The sequence below is a fragment of the Bidens hawaiensis genome, unplaced genomic scaffold (assembly GCF_021521415.1).
Source record: "Bidens hawaiensis isolate Kalapana, Puna unplaced genomic scaffold, B.hawaiensis_p1.1 tig00035945_1, whole genome shotgun sequence".
Classification (NCBI taxonomy): domain Eukaryota; kingdom Viridiplantae; phylum Streptophyta; class Magnoliopsida; order Asterales; family Asteraceae; genus Bidens; species Bidens hawaiensis.
In genome coordinates, this window is record NW_027505390.1 from 85063 (window position 1) to 98348 (window position 13286).

The 13286-nt window shown below is 36.2% G+C and overlaps 1 protein-coding gene across 3 annotated transcripts; it reads right to left on the reverse strand.

The window, feature by feature from the left end:
- Positions 1 to 814: 814 nt before the first annotated feature.
- On the reverse strand, positions 815 to 10705 carry LOC143612882 (myosin-9-like). Of its 3 annotated transcripts, XM_077086751.1 has the most exons (36): positions 10613 to 10705; positions 10348 to 10493; positions 10111 to 10267; positions 9546 to 9604; positions 9280 to 9439; positions 9062 to 9211; positions 8398 to 8534; positions 8131 to 8277; positions 7923 to 8024; positions 7789 to 7846; positions 7575 to 7676; positions 7388 to 7425; positions 7141 to 7267; positions 6874 to 7056; positions 6630 to 6761; positions 6430 to 6539; positions 6277 to 6337; positions 5979 to 6156; positions 5175 to 5380; positions 4981 to 5100; positions 4704 to 4802; positions 4385 to 4609; positions 3779 to 3918; positions 3418 to 3529; positions 3296 to 3325; positions 2958 to 3209; positions 2721 to 2873; positions 2442 to 2648; positions 2206 to 2349; positions 2048 to 2118; positions 1854 to 1953; positions 1681 to 1737; positions 1533 to 1589; positions 1367 to 1447; positions 1100 to 1182; positions 815 to 1013 (listed from the first exon to the last, which is right to left on the reverse strand). In XM_077086751.1, exons 1-36 carry the CDS (start codon positions 10688 to 10690, stop codon positions 887 to 889), a joined length of 4389 nt encoding a protein of 1462 aa, XP_076942866.1. In that variant the 5' UTR covers positions 10691 to 10705; the 3' UTR covers positions 815 to 886. The 3 variants fall into 3 exon arrangements, with proteins under 3 accessions (XP_076942866.1, XP_076942865.1, XP_076942867.1); XM_077086750.1 differs by lacking the exon at positions 3296 to 3325 and having other exon boundaries at positions 2958 to 3205; positions 3360 to 3529; XM_077086752.1 differs by lacking the exon at positions 3296 to 3325 and having other exon boundaries at positions 4704 to 4798; positions 4977 to 5100.
- Between the last annotated feature and the right edge of the window lie 2581 nt (positions 10706 to 13286).

The following is a 13286-nucleotide window of genomic DNA, read 5'->3' on the forward strand; positions in this document are numbered from 1 at the left end:
ACCCGACCTGAACCCGATTAATGGCATTCTTAAGACCTAGGAACCGTCCCTATTGTAGTATAACCGTGTCTGATTGGTTCAGGTCTTGCAGTTCCTATGGGCCTTACCCGTTATACGCTCATGCCTAGAAACACCCCAAGATTTTTGGACTGTGTACTCGAAGACAACAACGATCACAAAGCCACCTGCCACCACATCTGGCTTGGACATATTAAGTTTCTTTTCGTTTATTTGAAACTCGACAGTTCTCTGAATTGGTTAATTACGTTAAATTTTGGTTTTAATATTTCATTAAATTATCAAGTGAATCCAGACATGAAATTGCTGAAGCAAGCTTTTTATTTGCTTACATATTGTATTGACTTTAATTTTGGGTTAATTAATAGATATTTAAGAAAAATGTTAGTAATCCTTGAATAATATACACAAACAATTTGAAAGGCAAAATAATTAACATTCTGTGTTCGTGTTTACAGTTTCATTAAACTTGTGTTACAAAATTATAAAACCATGAAGAGCACATACTATTTTGTTCAAAATCACATGGTTAATAATATAGTGTTTTTCTTCTTGCATAACCAAGCATTGTCGGACTAGGCTGACGGCATTGTTCGTGATTTTGCACTGTAACACTCATTATGAGTAATACTCCTCTTTCTTGATTTTGCAGACCAAAACCACTAGAACCACATCAAGGATTAAAGAAAGTCAAAACTACAACTTCACAAATCAAAATCTATAGCATTCTGGATCAAAAAAATGAGATTTAAATAACATCTGTGAACAAACGGACTAAAATCACTAAACATGCTGCTAAAATCAAACCTGCCATCAAAGGTCAACTTCCAGAAAAACGAACTATAATGGGAAACTGAAACCAGAATGATCATGATTCAGCACGTGACAATAAGAAACTGAAACCCGAATTATCACGGATAAGTGGTGGGGGCTCAACATATGCTATATTGATCTGATCCATTGATTTGGAGAGGTCATCAACTGAGAATGGTATGCTGCACATCAAATGTTTCATAAGATACAGAAATATTAGTTTAGAGCCACAAACAAATATCAAAACTGTTTAGTTGATATGTTGAACCTTGAATCATCATCCAGCAAGAATGAGCTGCTGACAGCATTGTTTGAATCTTCAGTCATCAGCACCCTCATGTTGGAAATTACCTGTTAGCACACGTGGCAATTTTGACCAATGTAAGAAAGTGGACAAAAAGCGTTTCTGGTCAACCAACCCGAGCCGCCCATTTTGCTCTCTCTAATGTCTTGATACGAGAAATGAAACACATGGGTGTGCATATATATATATATATATATATATATATATATTAAGTATTAAAATGATACATACATCTGGAGAAAGACTATGAGTGCCATATTTGTCATCCCAGTACATAGTACTGATTCTGTAGAGCTGTTGTATGCTAAGAACCTGCAGGGGAAATAATGGTTTTACCATCAGTTTATATTGAATCAGCGTCTACTGTTCGTATTAAAATATGGGAACTGAGACTTACAGGACACAAATCATGACTTATTTCATCCAGTGTCTTCTTTGGCTTCTGATGAATAACCTGAAACCAGTAAATATAAATTGTTGAGCGAAACCTCACAAATAATATAATATGAGATATGGTACAAAAAGTAGAAAATAAGATGAAATACCAGGAACCCAATAGCCTGTCTTATGTGCTTGAGCTCGTCCCATGCTGATCCTGCATACTGAAATTTGATTTTACTCAAAAGTCAGTGAAACTTATGGGGTATAAATAGTTACATGATCAAGCCCATATATTAACTACACTATAAACATAATAATATATATAAATCATTATTACCTCTTCGGTTGCTTTGTAGCACCACTGTTCTAGTTCAGACAATCCTGCCTTGACATACTCTCCATTACTGAAAGAGCAGCACTCTCGTCTCAACAGAAGACTGCAAGTGTAATTTAAAAAAAATTAAAGATAAATGAACAAGTTTCCACCCATGTAAGTATGTAAACATGTCTTAGAAGCTCTTATCTCAGAACCTGTTGAATAATTGTACATTGATGAAGGAAAATATCTGCGTGAAGATTTTGCGAACCAAAAATGGCGGTACCTACAAAGACAGAATATGTGATGTGAGCAAAGTTTTCAGCATTATATGAAAATAGTGAAACAAACATGTGAGAAATGGTGCACTGACATTGTTCGATTTCAACATGTTTAAGAAGCATCCAATGTTGTTGACAATCCCTTGCCAGTGAGCAATCAGAATATCCTGAGAAGCAGCACTTGCTAGTGCAACAGCCGTGCCCTTTAGCAAGTTTGCTCTGGATATTCTTGGTGCCTAAATCAACCATTCACATATAATAATAAGACGTTAAAGCTTCAAACAGATTTAGAAAACGAAACTTAATTTGCAAAGGGATTGATTGATACCTGAATGCACAATCCAACCAATGGAGAAATCTCTTTCTTTAAATTGTCACGTATCATTCCATATATTTTTTCAACATATGCTGTTAATTGCTGTTTAAATAGCAAAGCAGGGTATTTGGCTTCAACTTGCTGTAACGTGTCAGATCCACCATTTGCCTCTCCATCTATTGCAGAGATGTTTACACCTTGTGGGGTTCCACGAAAACTCTACAAACCATCAAATGCTAGTATACTTTAAATATCAAATAAAATTAGTTTGTTTCTTTTTCTTTGGTTTACCTGAGTCATCCTTCCAAATAAGGTATTTGATGTTGCTCTTCGGTGCGGTGGGGCCCCGCCAGCACCACTAACTTTTAATGTGCGTTGCAACAGTAGCAGCAAAGTTGATGCATTGGATAACCAATAGGCTAAGACTTCATTGTTGTCTTGTGTCTTCATTAAAAGGAAAAGGAAACTTACGTTAAGAATAATAACTATACCAAAAAAGACTGACAATATGGTCCCTGAAATTTATACCTCAATTGCTTGGCCTATGGTTTGAATTATACGGTCAAAAATGCTGGTCTTTTCAACTTCAAATGACCGCCACTGTTTCAGACATTTGTAAATGATGCATGCAGCAACCGGTCGTCCTTTTGAGAATCCTAAGGGCTGCGCAATACACCGAATGAGCAAATCCTGATATTCTTGTTGCTTCTCATTAAGTGACTTTTGTGGTCTCTCCTCCACATCAGCATCCCTCGTTTGCGTTGTAGGACTAGAAGGTTCCTGTTATATTTTTAAAAACATACATATTTATGTAAACATATAGCAAGTTAGAAACCATAATCAAAATTTGAGAAACTTCAACTTACCGCAGACTCCCTTTTTATACTTTCGGTCCTCTGTCATTGTTTCAAGGGGAAAGGAAAGAAAGATGAGAGATGTAAATATTATAATCAATTTTAAAGACAAAAATGAAGAATTTTATGAGTACCCTTATTGATTTTGATCTTGCTGCTTGTAGCTTGGAATTTTGCGCCATTGTTAAAGCTTGCTGGCGAAGAACCTTGTTTTCTGACTCTATGTTGGCAAGCTTCTCCTCCAGCCTGGAAAGAATAATTTATATCACAGTTGTAAAATATCCTAGCTTTGAATGTTATATGTTAAAATTAATGGAAAAGAGTGATGGAAACTAATAATGAATGTTTTACTTACAGCCTGTAATTTATCTAATATTTTGTTGTTGGATTATTTACTCAAAACTAAAACAGTTCTTGATTCACATTTTGAATAGTTTAACAAAGTAAGCAAATCAGACGTGTTGTTATTATGATAAAATTGGCTGTAACAGTTACCTAGTCAAAGATTCTTGAAGTTGATTTGCCCTGTTTACAGTTTCTTCCAACTTCTGCTGCTTACTTTCACTAGATTCAAGGGCTTCAGTGCACTTCTTTTCAGATTCATTAGCTTGGTTTCTCACTGATTCTAAAAACCTCTGCATCACAACAATTATAAAAATATATTAACCCGGGTATGGTTTGATGATGGAGAATCCTTATTAGTTTGAATTTAATAAAAAGAACATGGGATGGAAACACCTGCAGATCGGACGAGAATTAGTTGAAGTATTTGAATTCAAACTTTATTTAGCACTTATTTGTTCAAGTTATCTTTTGGTGTTTTTTATCCTTATCTTTATTTTCTAGAACATGTTTAAAAGACGTTAGCTTTTCTTTTGTTGGGATTTGATTGTGTATAAATATTAAGTTATTAAGAAACCTTTGGGTTTGAAGTATGTTGATTAATCTTTTCCGTAATCCTTGAGCCACTTGATTGCTAACCAAAACTGCATCATGGTTGCATTCAAGACATAAAGAAGCAGTAAAAAATAAAACAGCTTTTTTACCATTGTCTTTGGTAAATCAGGTCAATACTTAGAATTTATGTGCAACCAACATTACCTTCAACTCTTCCACCTCTGCACTTAATTTGTCAATCTTTTCTGTGTCTTCTACGTGAATTGGGACAGTTTTTTCAACAATAGTTGATGCTTCCTCGATTGCTTTTTGGGCAGCTTCACGTTCCTTAATAAGCAATTCATCTGTTTCATCAAGTTTGGCCTGCATGGCTTGCAGGGAGTTCTGCAATTTCTGAATCTCATGTCCTTTTGCTTCTTCCAAGTCAGTCTGCACATTTGGCATTCACATTTTGTCAACATACATACAAGCATATGTTTTTTTGTAGCTACACTTGAGAAGTGTATTGTGCCAAACTCATTACCCTCATGCGTTTTTCCAACTGTAGACGCCAGGTGAGGTCTTCTACTTGCTTTTGAAGCTTATCTTTTGCTTCCTGGAGTATGCCTGTGTCCTTCGCTCTCTGTACATATTGAAAATGAGCAACTAATTAAAAATTGAATGCAGGGGACTTTTGATGTAACTGAACAGGGAAAATGAAGAGGAGCTAGGGTTTTTAGATCATTACATTGCAAACCAAACACCACCTAAGAAAATCACAATAAATACCCAAGATTAAATCTAAAATTTGAGCTACATACTTGTTTTAGATCCCGAAGCTCTTTTCTAGCAATTTTCCCTCTCCATCGGGTTTGTGCAACAATTGCTGACCTCTTCAGTCTCTTATAGTATTTGAAGTCTCTATGACAGTGCCAGTTGGCCTGAAAATATGACTCGTTATAGTAACAAGAAAAAGGTTTCAATTAGCATGCAACAAGTAATAGAAAGTACTGACTTGCACAAGAAGTGCTGCTTTAGTTATCTTTCTGTGTCTAAATTCGTTATGAGCAGCCATTGCTCTCAAGCCTGTCTGGAGAACAGTGACTGAGAATTTGAGTTTGCTGTACCACATCATTAATGAATGCCGCCTATAGTTTTTCTGTATTTTAAGTGATGCAGCCTGCCTTTTCATGTGTTTGAATAATTTAACACCAAGCTTTCCTATTACAAACAACACAAAAGAGGGTGAGTGAAATTTGGAGTAAACATATGTGGAAGATTTCAAGACGATAACAAAAACGGAAAAAAAAAAAAGAAACAGGACATGCATGCATAATAAGGACAATGTGATTGTAGATTTTTAAATAGCTGAGTGCGTATGAAGGTTCGAACTTTCATCAAAATTCTATTTGGGGGTATATTAAATTTCCTCTCTTAAAAATTTGTAAATTCAGAGTTTTTTTTTTCTATTCGGTTAGCTGTAAAACTTGACATAGATAAGTAGTAAATTGGAAAACGAGGCAGAAATAACCAAATTCAGACACAAACTTACCTTAAGCTAGAAAAAAAACTAAAAAATAATTATGAAATGGGAAAGAATTAAGTTCCTTATCTTATATAAGAACCTCTGAAAGTTTCAAAATTTTTGGGGTGATTAAACTTAATATTACCCTAAATAAAAATTAAATGGAAGTCTGCTATCTTTTTATGCAACTTTCACAAGTTTTAACATATAAAATCCAAATGCATAAGAATCCTGGAAGTTTTCTGTTACATAACAAAAACATTTAAAATAGTGAAGTTATCTGGAAAGACAAACCTCTACATAGAGATTGCAGTGAAATAGAAGCTTTCCTCAAAGCAAGAAACCAGTTCCTAGTAATATGAGTTCTTATCTTTCTTTGAATTTTCTTGGCTGCAGTGTTAAGTATTTGAGCTCTCTGTGCATCTAGGTCCGCCATCTGTCCAGCCCTAAGAAAAACTTTTGTTTTTCCAATCTGGCATACCAATGAGACACCTTCTTTAGTACATGAATTATGAAATATTGCTGGCTGGAAAGTGAAAACACAAGTATTTTATGTAAACATATTATTTTAGTAGTCCCTAACTTATGTTACCTGAGCCCCTTGAAGCTTCATCTTGTCAATAATCTTTTTGCATGCATCCTTGGCATCAAGACTGTTGATATAAGAAACAAACTAAATGTTATAGCATATGCATTCCTATATTCAGCATTGCTCTAACTAGATATCACAATGAATTCTACTTACTTCCCTCCCAAAACCTCTGGAGCAAGAAGACTGAATCGATTAAGGAAATCAAAAAAACTCTTGCGAGTTGGGTATCCAGCCATGCTTATACGTATTGCTTCTAGAACACCCTTCAGGAATCAGGATGAGGGAAAAGCTCTCTATATGAGATCGAAAATTACTAAAACGAGGGAAAATGTTATTAATTTAAACTCGCTCACCCCACAACGTAATTGTTGCATGATGTTGGCATTCTCAAAGATGGAAGGTTTAAGAAGATTATTTGGCTTCACACATCTAATATAATGTGGTTCTGTGGAATTTAAAGTTTCCATTAATTGTTGAAGTTGTAGCTGCATTATTTAGAAACAATGTCAGAACCAGATGTGTTCCCACATGGCATATTTCTTTTCTTGTCTCCAAATCTTTTTAGGAGAAAATAACGCATTTTAATAGAATAGTCACCTTAAAGCGAGAACCTAATGACGAAAATTTAGCAGATTTGCTTGAAGATTTGTTTGTCTCCTCAGGGACTGGAGGGAAAAGTCCTGCTACAAAAGAGCACTTGGAAGCCAACAACAAATCTTGATGTTCTGGAACGACATAATCTTTGTTTTTGTCTAGAAACAGTTCAGACATATAATGAACCTGAGCATACATATAAAGCAAATACTTCAGATTTTTTACAAAGGTTAACAGCTTTTATACAGTGTAAATGAAAAGTTGAATTACCTCTCCAGCATAATGAGAAATGATGAAATCACTGCGAGCCAATTTGGGTTTGACAAACCTTTGGTGATTTTTGAATGTCTGATAAAGCTTCTGCGAAAATGTTTCATGAGTTGACTTGGGAAACATGCTGGAAACAGAAACAAAAAGCCGAGTCAGAAATACTGTTCTCCTAGACCACCCTTGCAAGTAAATATGTAAGAAACAGGATCAATATAAAGATGTGTCTGAGCTGTGAAATACTGCATACCAGGCTTCATCAAGTAGAGCGATAATTCCACCAGGTTTCTGCAAATGTAGTGCAACCATTAAAGCATGGCTTGTAGATATAACTTAGACTGTAGGTTATACAATATGTCAACATATATACACATGTACCAGTGATCACATAGTAACTATTCCTTAATGAAAATTTCGGATTTTGAATTTATATGTACCTTTTCAATAAGTTCTAGGACATCTTTATTATCAACAAATTCTATGTAGCTCCAGTCAATTTGCTCTTTGGTATATTCCTCTTGCTCCATCTTGAACACATGCTGTATTAGATAAAAAAAAAGAACAATAAGAATCAATGATATCTTCAGAAAATAAAAATAAATAAAAAATAAAAAAAAGGGCGTCGACCATTTATGTAAAAAATGCCAGCACCTGATTGAAATGTTGTTGCAGCTTCTCATTAGTAAAGTTGATACAGAATTGTTCAAAACTGCACAAGACAACTCCTGTTGATCATCACTGATAAAGCTTTGTATATAATTATTATTTCTGCACGTCAGATTTACCTATTTTGTTTGAAGCTCTCAAAACCATATATGTCGAGAACACCAATCAGATATTTTGAATTTGGATCTTGACCAATTGACATATTGATTTTATCCACTAACCTGCAGATTTAAATAATCATGCACATTCAGAACCACTTTAGTAATTCAAGTCAATTGTAATAAATGTACACAGAATAACATACTATGCAAAGGGGGCTCGAAATACCAGTCAAATAAGCGGGAATATAATGTCTTAGCCAAACCATCCCTGCTAGTGGTTGCTGCATCAGGAGGAAGACTTCTTTTGATAACTTCTTCTGGGGTAACCATCACACGTTTTAACAGTGCATCCTCTAGTGCCGCGTGATCACACCTGCAAATCATACAACATCAAGTCAGCAATACAGAAAGGTTAATACTTGCATACATGCATAGACATGCACATACATATATTCTTGTAAACATAGCATAAGAAATATATATATAAACGCACATGAGTAGGTCCGCTGTCATCTTCAGATGAAATTTCGATTTGTCATCTTTCAGCAGAGATGAATCAACCTCTTTTCCTTTGATAAACTGGACATTACCAAGATGGAGAATTGCAGCTACAAGTCGAAAAATTGCTTCCTGGAAGACAGAACATGCTATTGCAGTTTAATTACTCATGTATTCAGAAGTTTTCATTAAGGCTACCTTGATATTTAAGCAGCTTCAAAGGTCAACCAGTTATCAAATTGGTTTCTTTTATACGGATTCACGCATATTAAATATCATGTGTGAAAGATGTTGTAAAATGACAAGATGCCCCAAAATTTGAAGATTTAATCACATTTTAGATGTTACTACTGACTCTATATATACAGGTCTATGTAACCCTATCATTAAAACAATCAATATACAGCATTATTCCTAGTTTAACTTTGTCATAATACAACTTTAGATGTTACTATGTAATTTAGGTGCATTTTTCCAGTTTACAATTTCCAGCAAGTATTTTGCTAGAACCGGCATAAAAACAAACCAAATGATACCTGGGTGATCCCTAAAGTTGTTTTAATATTTGGGTGGCCTTGGTGAAAACTTTGAATACCTTGTTGGCCTATGTATACACTATTTCAAATGTAATATAAGATATATAGTGAAGATTGTATGACCTGATCTGTGTCAGATATTCCGACAACATCCATTGCTCTTCTAGTGGCAAGATAATCTTGAGCTTCGTTTATACCAGCAAGTTGGTAGCAGTTTGATTGATTGAGATAGTGAAATGTTTTAGGATCTCCCAGTTTATATTTTTCAACTTCCTGAAAAAATTATATTTCATAATCAGATAGAATTTTAGTAATGAAATGTGTACTTTGTGTAAACCAACCTCAGGAGGTGCTGCACATAGAAGATAGAAACAGTGGTAATTGCGTTCAGGATCTGAAATCTGGCAAACCCGGGATCTCTCTAGCAGGTATGTTCTGATGGCTGCTCCAGATATTCTTCCATGTTTATCAAACTGAATCTCAACAAATTTTCCAAAGCGACTGCAGCAGGAAAAAAAAAGGATCCATCATTGAGAACTAATTTCACAATTTATTTGATGCAGTTAAAAAAGTTCTGCTTAATTTGTAATATAATTTAGCACTGCACCTTGAATTATTATTTCTAACAGTTTTTGCATTTCCAAATGCTTCCAGAACTGGATTGGACTGCGTTTACGAACATTTAATCACGTGAGTCAGATTAGTTACTAGTTAGCATTTGAAAGCGAATAAAATACCAGCAAGCATAAACTTTTTTGTACTGTTTTTGCCTTTTGGTGAAGCAAATACTTGAAAGATCATCACCTACTCCTTAAGCTTATTAGGTACATTCCTTGCCCAATATTTTATTCTTTACATGTTCTTTTTTTTTTTTTTTTTTGTATTCATAAAGACTAGACAATTTCAAATTATGGTATATAATTCGATATATCTGCCATCATTGAATCTAAAGAAGCTAAGAGCCTTCTGCTCCAACTTATATAGAACTTTATAGAGCCTATTTTACAATAGTTTTGAACACAGAAAGCATAAACAGCAAATGAGTATTAACCCAAAAAAAATGCTTAAATCTGTTGCAATAAGGGTAACTAATGATAAAGTCCACGAATTAGTTACTTTAGAACATAAATATTCAGTAAAATCAAGAAATATAGGAGAACTTTCCATCTTACTTCTAGAACTTGCTGCTCAACTGTCCGTCCTTCAGTGCCTTTACGACCACCCAAATAGGCTAAATAACGCATAAGCATTTTAGTAGTCTCAGTTTTACCAGCCCCACTTTCCCCACTGACCAAGATCGAGTTGCTTTTTCCTTCATTGATCATTGCCCTGATTCATCTCAAGTAAAAATGTTTGTATAATCATTACAACATTAGTTTTTACAATGCAAAAAAAAAAAGGAAAATTACCTAAAAGCAACATCTGCAATTGCAAAAACATGAGGACTTAGTTCCCCTAATGGTGCTCCTTTGTATTGTTCCATCATGTGAGTTTGATATAAGTGCGACAATCTTTGAAATGGATTAATGGCAATGAGGATATTTCCCGTATAAGTCTGCCACAATATCAGACCATGATTTTGCATTATCATAGACCATAGTAACAATTCATCTTTTTTCTTGCCCAAATTAACAGTAAGAAACAGATAATAAATTGGATACAAAGACTCCTTACATAGATTTCATTGAGTTGAAATCTTGTGGCCAAATTTTGTAAAACTCCGGGTTCATGCAAATAAGAAAGCTTAGTCATATCATCAACTCCACCAGCTGGAGCATCAAGATCTTTGGGATATATTTTTGATAAGTTTGCTGTTACCTGTGCACAGTTAAGGGTTAGTTTCCAAAGTTAAGAAATTAGAAAATAGTACTTTACTTTCTCCTCTGACTTTCACTTTCGTAACTCATACCCTCAAACTCTTTTTGCAGTTTGCTTTAGTCTAAACATTAAAAACTGAAAGAACTTCTGCTTAACTAATTCAGTGATAGGAACACTGAAAATCATTCTTTTGCATGTATGCTTAACCAAGGTTTATACTTGCAAGTACGTAGAAGACTACATGTCCACTTTATATTAAAAAGTCGAAGAAGTACTATCTTTAAGTTGTTAATCATTATTTCCAGGTTCGAGGTTTCTCAATTGAAAAAACTAAAAGTCTAGACTATATTTGTCTTACTTTCTTCCCATTAGTTGTTTCGATCTCAACTTCCTGTCCATTAATCTTTGTAACTTGTCCATCAATCCAACATACTGCTGGGTCTTCCACCCATACGTGGGTACCTAAAATGATAGTAACTGGAGCAGTCTGCAAGTTAATTCAACCCAACAAACGTCAGATGTTTAGAGGAGCATATACAAAGGTGCAACTCTCATAGAAAATAGTGAGCATTTAATCACTTGTATGCAGATCTTATCTTTTATACCAAAGTTATATTGAAAGAATGAAATATATGCTAAAAAAATAAGCTAAAAACTCTGTTGCTATGAAGTAAAAATGACTGGATGTGTCATTTCATCAAATTATGTTGTCTTTTATGATTTTGCCCATGAATCCAAAGGCCAAATTAAACAAGCACTAAATGTTAGTAGGCTGTTGTGATCAACTTCAACTACTATAATGTTAAGTAAACTCCATCCTGTAAATATTATTATAAACGGTCCGTTTGATGAACGATAGATCACTCCCTCTAGATATCTAAATGTGTTCATTTTGTATTTTTGCTTGCAAAAAATATAACTAGTGTATTTGATTTTATCTGCAGACACGAAACCGGTGTGGCGATAAAGTAAAAGGCAACATGAAAATGTTGAATATTAGTGAAGAGGTAGGTCCCAGCAGAGCCCAGTTGGACCCGCAAGACTCACCTTGAAGAGGGACGTCTACGCAAAGACCAACTGGATCCGCAGGACCCACCATGCTCAGAGAGATGAAGACCTTACGCGTAGTACGCTAGCTGTTCCCGCAGGAAAAGCCTCCCAATGGTGAAGTAGCCCTCCTGTTCCCGCAGCTGCGGATACAAGCCATCAGGGAAGGCTACCCGCACTAATAGTAAGGCTACACGCACAAGGCACTAACTCTCAATAATTCAGTAATGTCACCTGAAGAAGGAATGAGCAAGGCGGGAATACTCCCGCCCAAATGAGCCAGTCCGTACGCTTCTGGAAGATCTTTTGTACTATACCTGCCAAGGTATGGACAAAATAGACAAGATCTGACCAAAGCAGCCCATGAACCAATCACAGGGTGACAGCTCACTGACAACAGTACGACGAGGAGCACGCTCTAGTACAAAATGTCACTATCAGCCGCTGCCTACTCACCAACCCTCATCGTGGCACGTACATAGCCTGCAGTTGGTGGAAAAGGAATAGTACACAGCCGGCCATGTCACTATCAGCCGCTGCCTACCCACCAACCACCAGCATGGCACGTGCGTAGCCCACAGTTGGTAGAAAAAGGAATATTATACAGCTGGCTGTACCTGCTTGGAAACCTACCTTCGGCTATAAATACTCCAACACCTTGGAACGGTATCATCATCATATACTCTCATATATCATCTGATACTATCTTATCTAGCTATTTCTCTTAATATACACTTATATTCAGAGCAATCTAGTCTGATTCTCACGCCGGAGGGTGGTCACAAGGAGGTACCCCCCCCCCCCCTTCTCAGTGACGAGCTCATGGTGTCTGTTTTGCAGGTCATCAGAAGAATAACCATCTTTGCCGGACCTAACCCTCGTGGGAAACATCTACTTAACCCTAAGATTATCCTTAATCTGCCGGGGTCACTTAGTGTTTCTTCATTGGCGCCATCCGTGCATAAAAGCTAGAACTAATTCTTTTTCAGTTTTTTCAAAACCTCTGGAAAGATGGTTAAGGTTACTCCGGTGCCAAGGCCAGCGAGTGACCAAGAAACCCCGGTAACCAAAACCCCAGCAACTGGGGGGAACACCGGCGAGTACACAATTTTTACGAACACTACCCCGGTTACCCAAGCCGGGGCAAGTGCAGTAAACAATCCTTCACTGGGATTCACCGATACCCAGTTGGAAAGACAACAGACGAGGCTCCCCCACCAAACACTTGATCAAGTTAAAGCGTGGGCGGAAGCACGTCAAAAGGAATTCCAAGCTGAGTTGGATGAACGCTTACGTTCACTCCAACAGGCTGACGAATTCGGAAGCACTCAACAGCTCAACATCAGCAATGAGTGCGAGTACTTGGACGACGATTGGGAGGAGTCCGACAGTGACGCAAACCCTCGTCATAAGGCGAAAGGGAAGTGCAAGGAAACGGACTTCCAACCGAAAAGGAATTTTGGAGAAACTTTCAAACCAAGGA

Bases quoted from the DNA above. Each gene is read 5' to 3' on its own strand.
- LOC143612882 (XM_077086750.1), bottom strand. From the start codon at position 10,690: ATGACTAAGCTTTCTTATTTGCATGAACCCGGAGTTTTACAAAATTTG. The intron at 5,101-5,174 runs GTCAGTACTTTC...TCATATTTTCAG, and splicing joins AAGCAGCACTTCTTGTGCAA to GCCAACTGGCACTGTCATAG. The intron at 3,919-4,384 runs GTAATGTTGGTT...GTTGTGATGCAG, and splicing joins CAGAGGTGGAAGAGTTGAAG to AGGTTTTTAGAATCAGTGAG.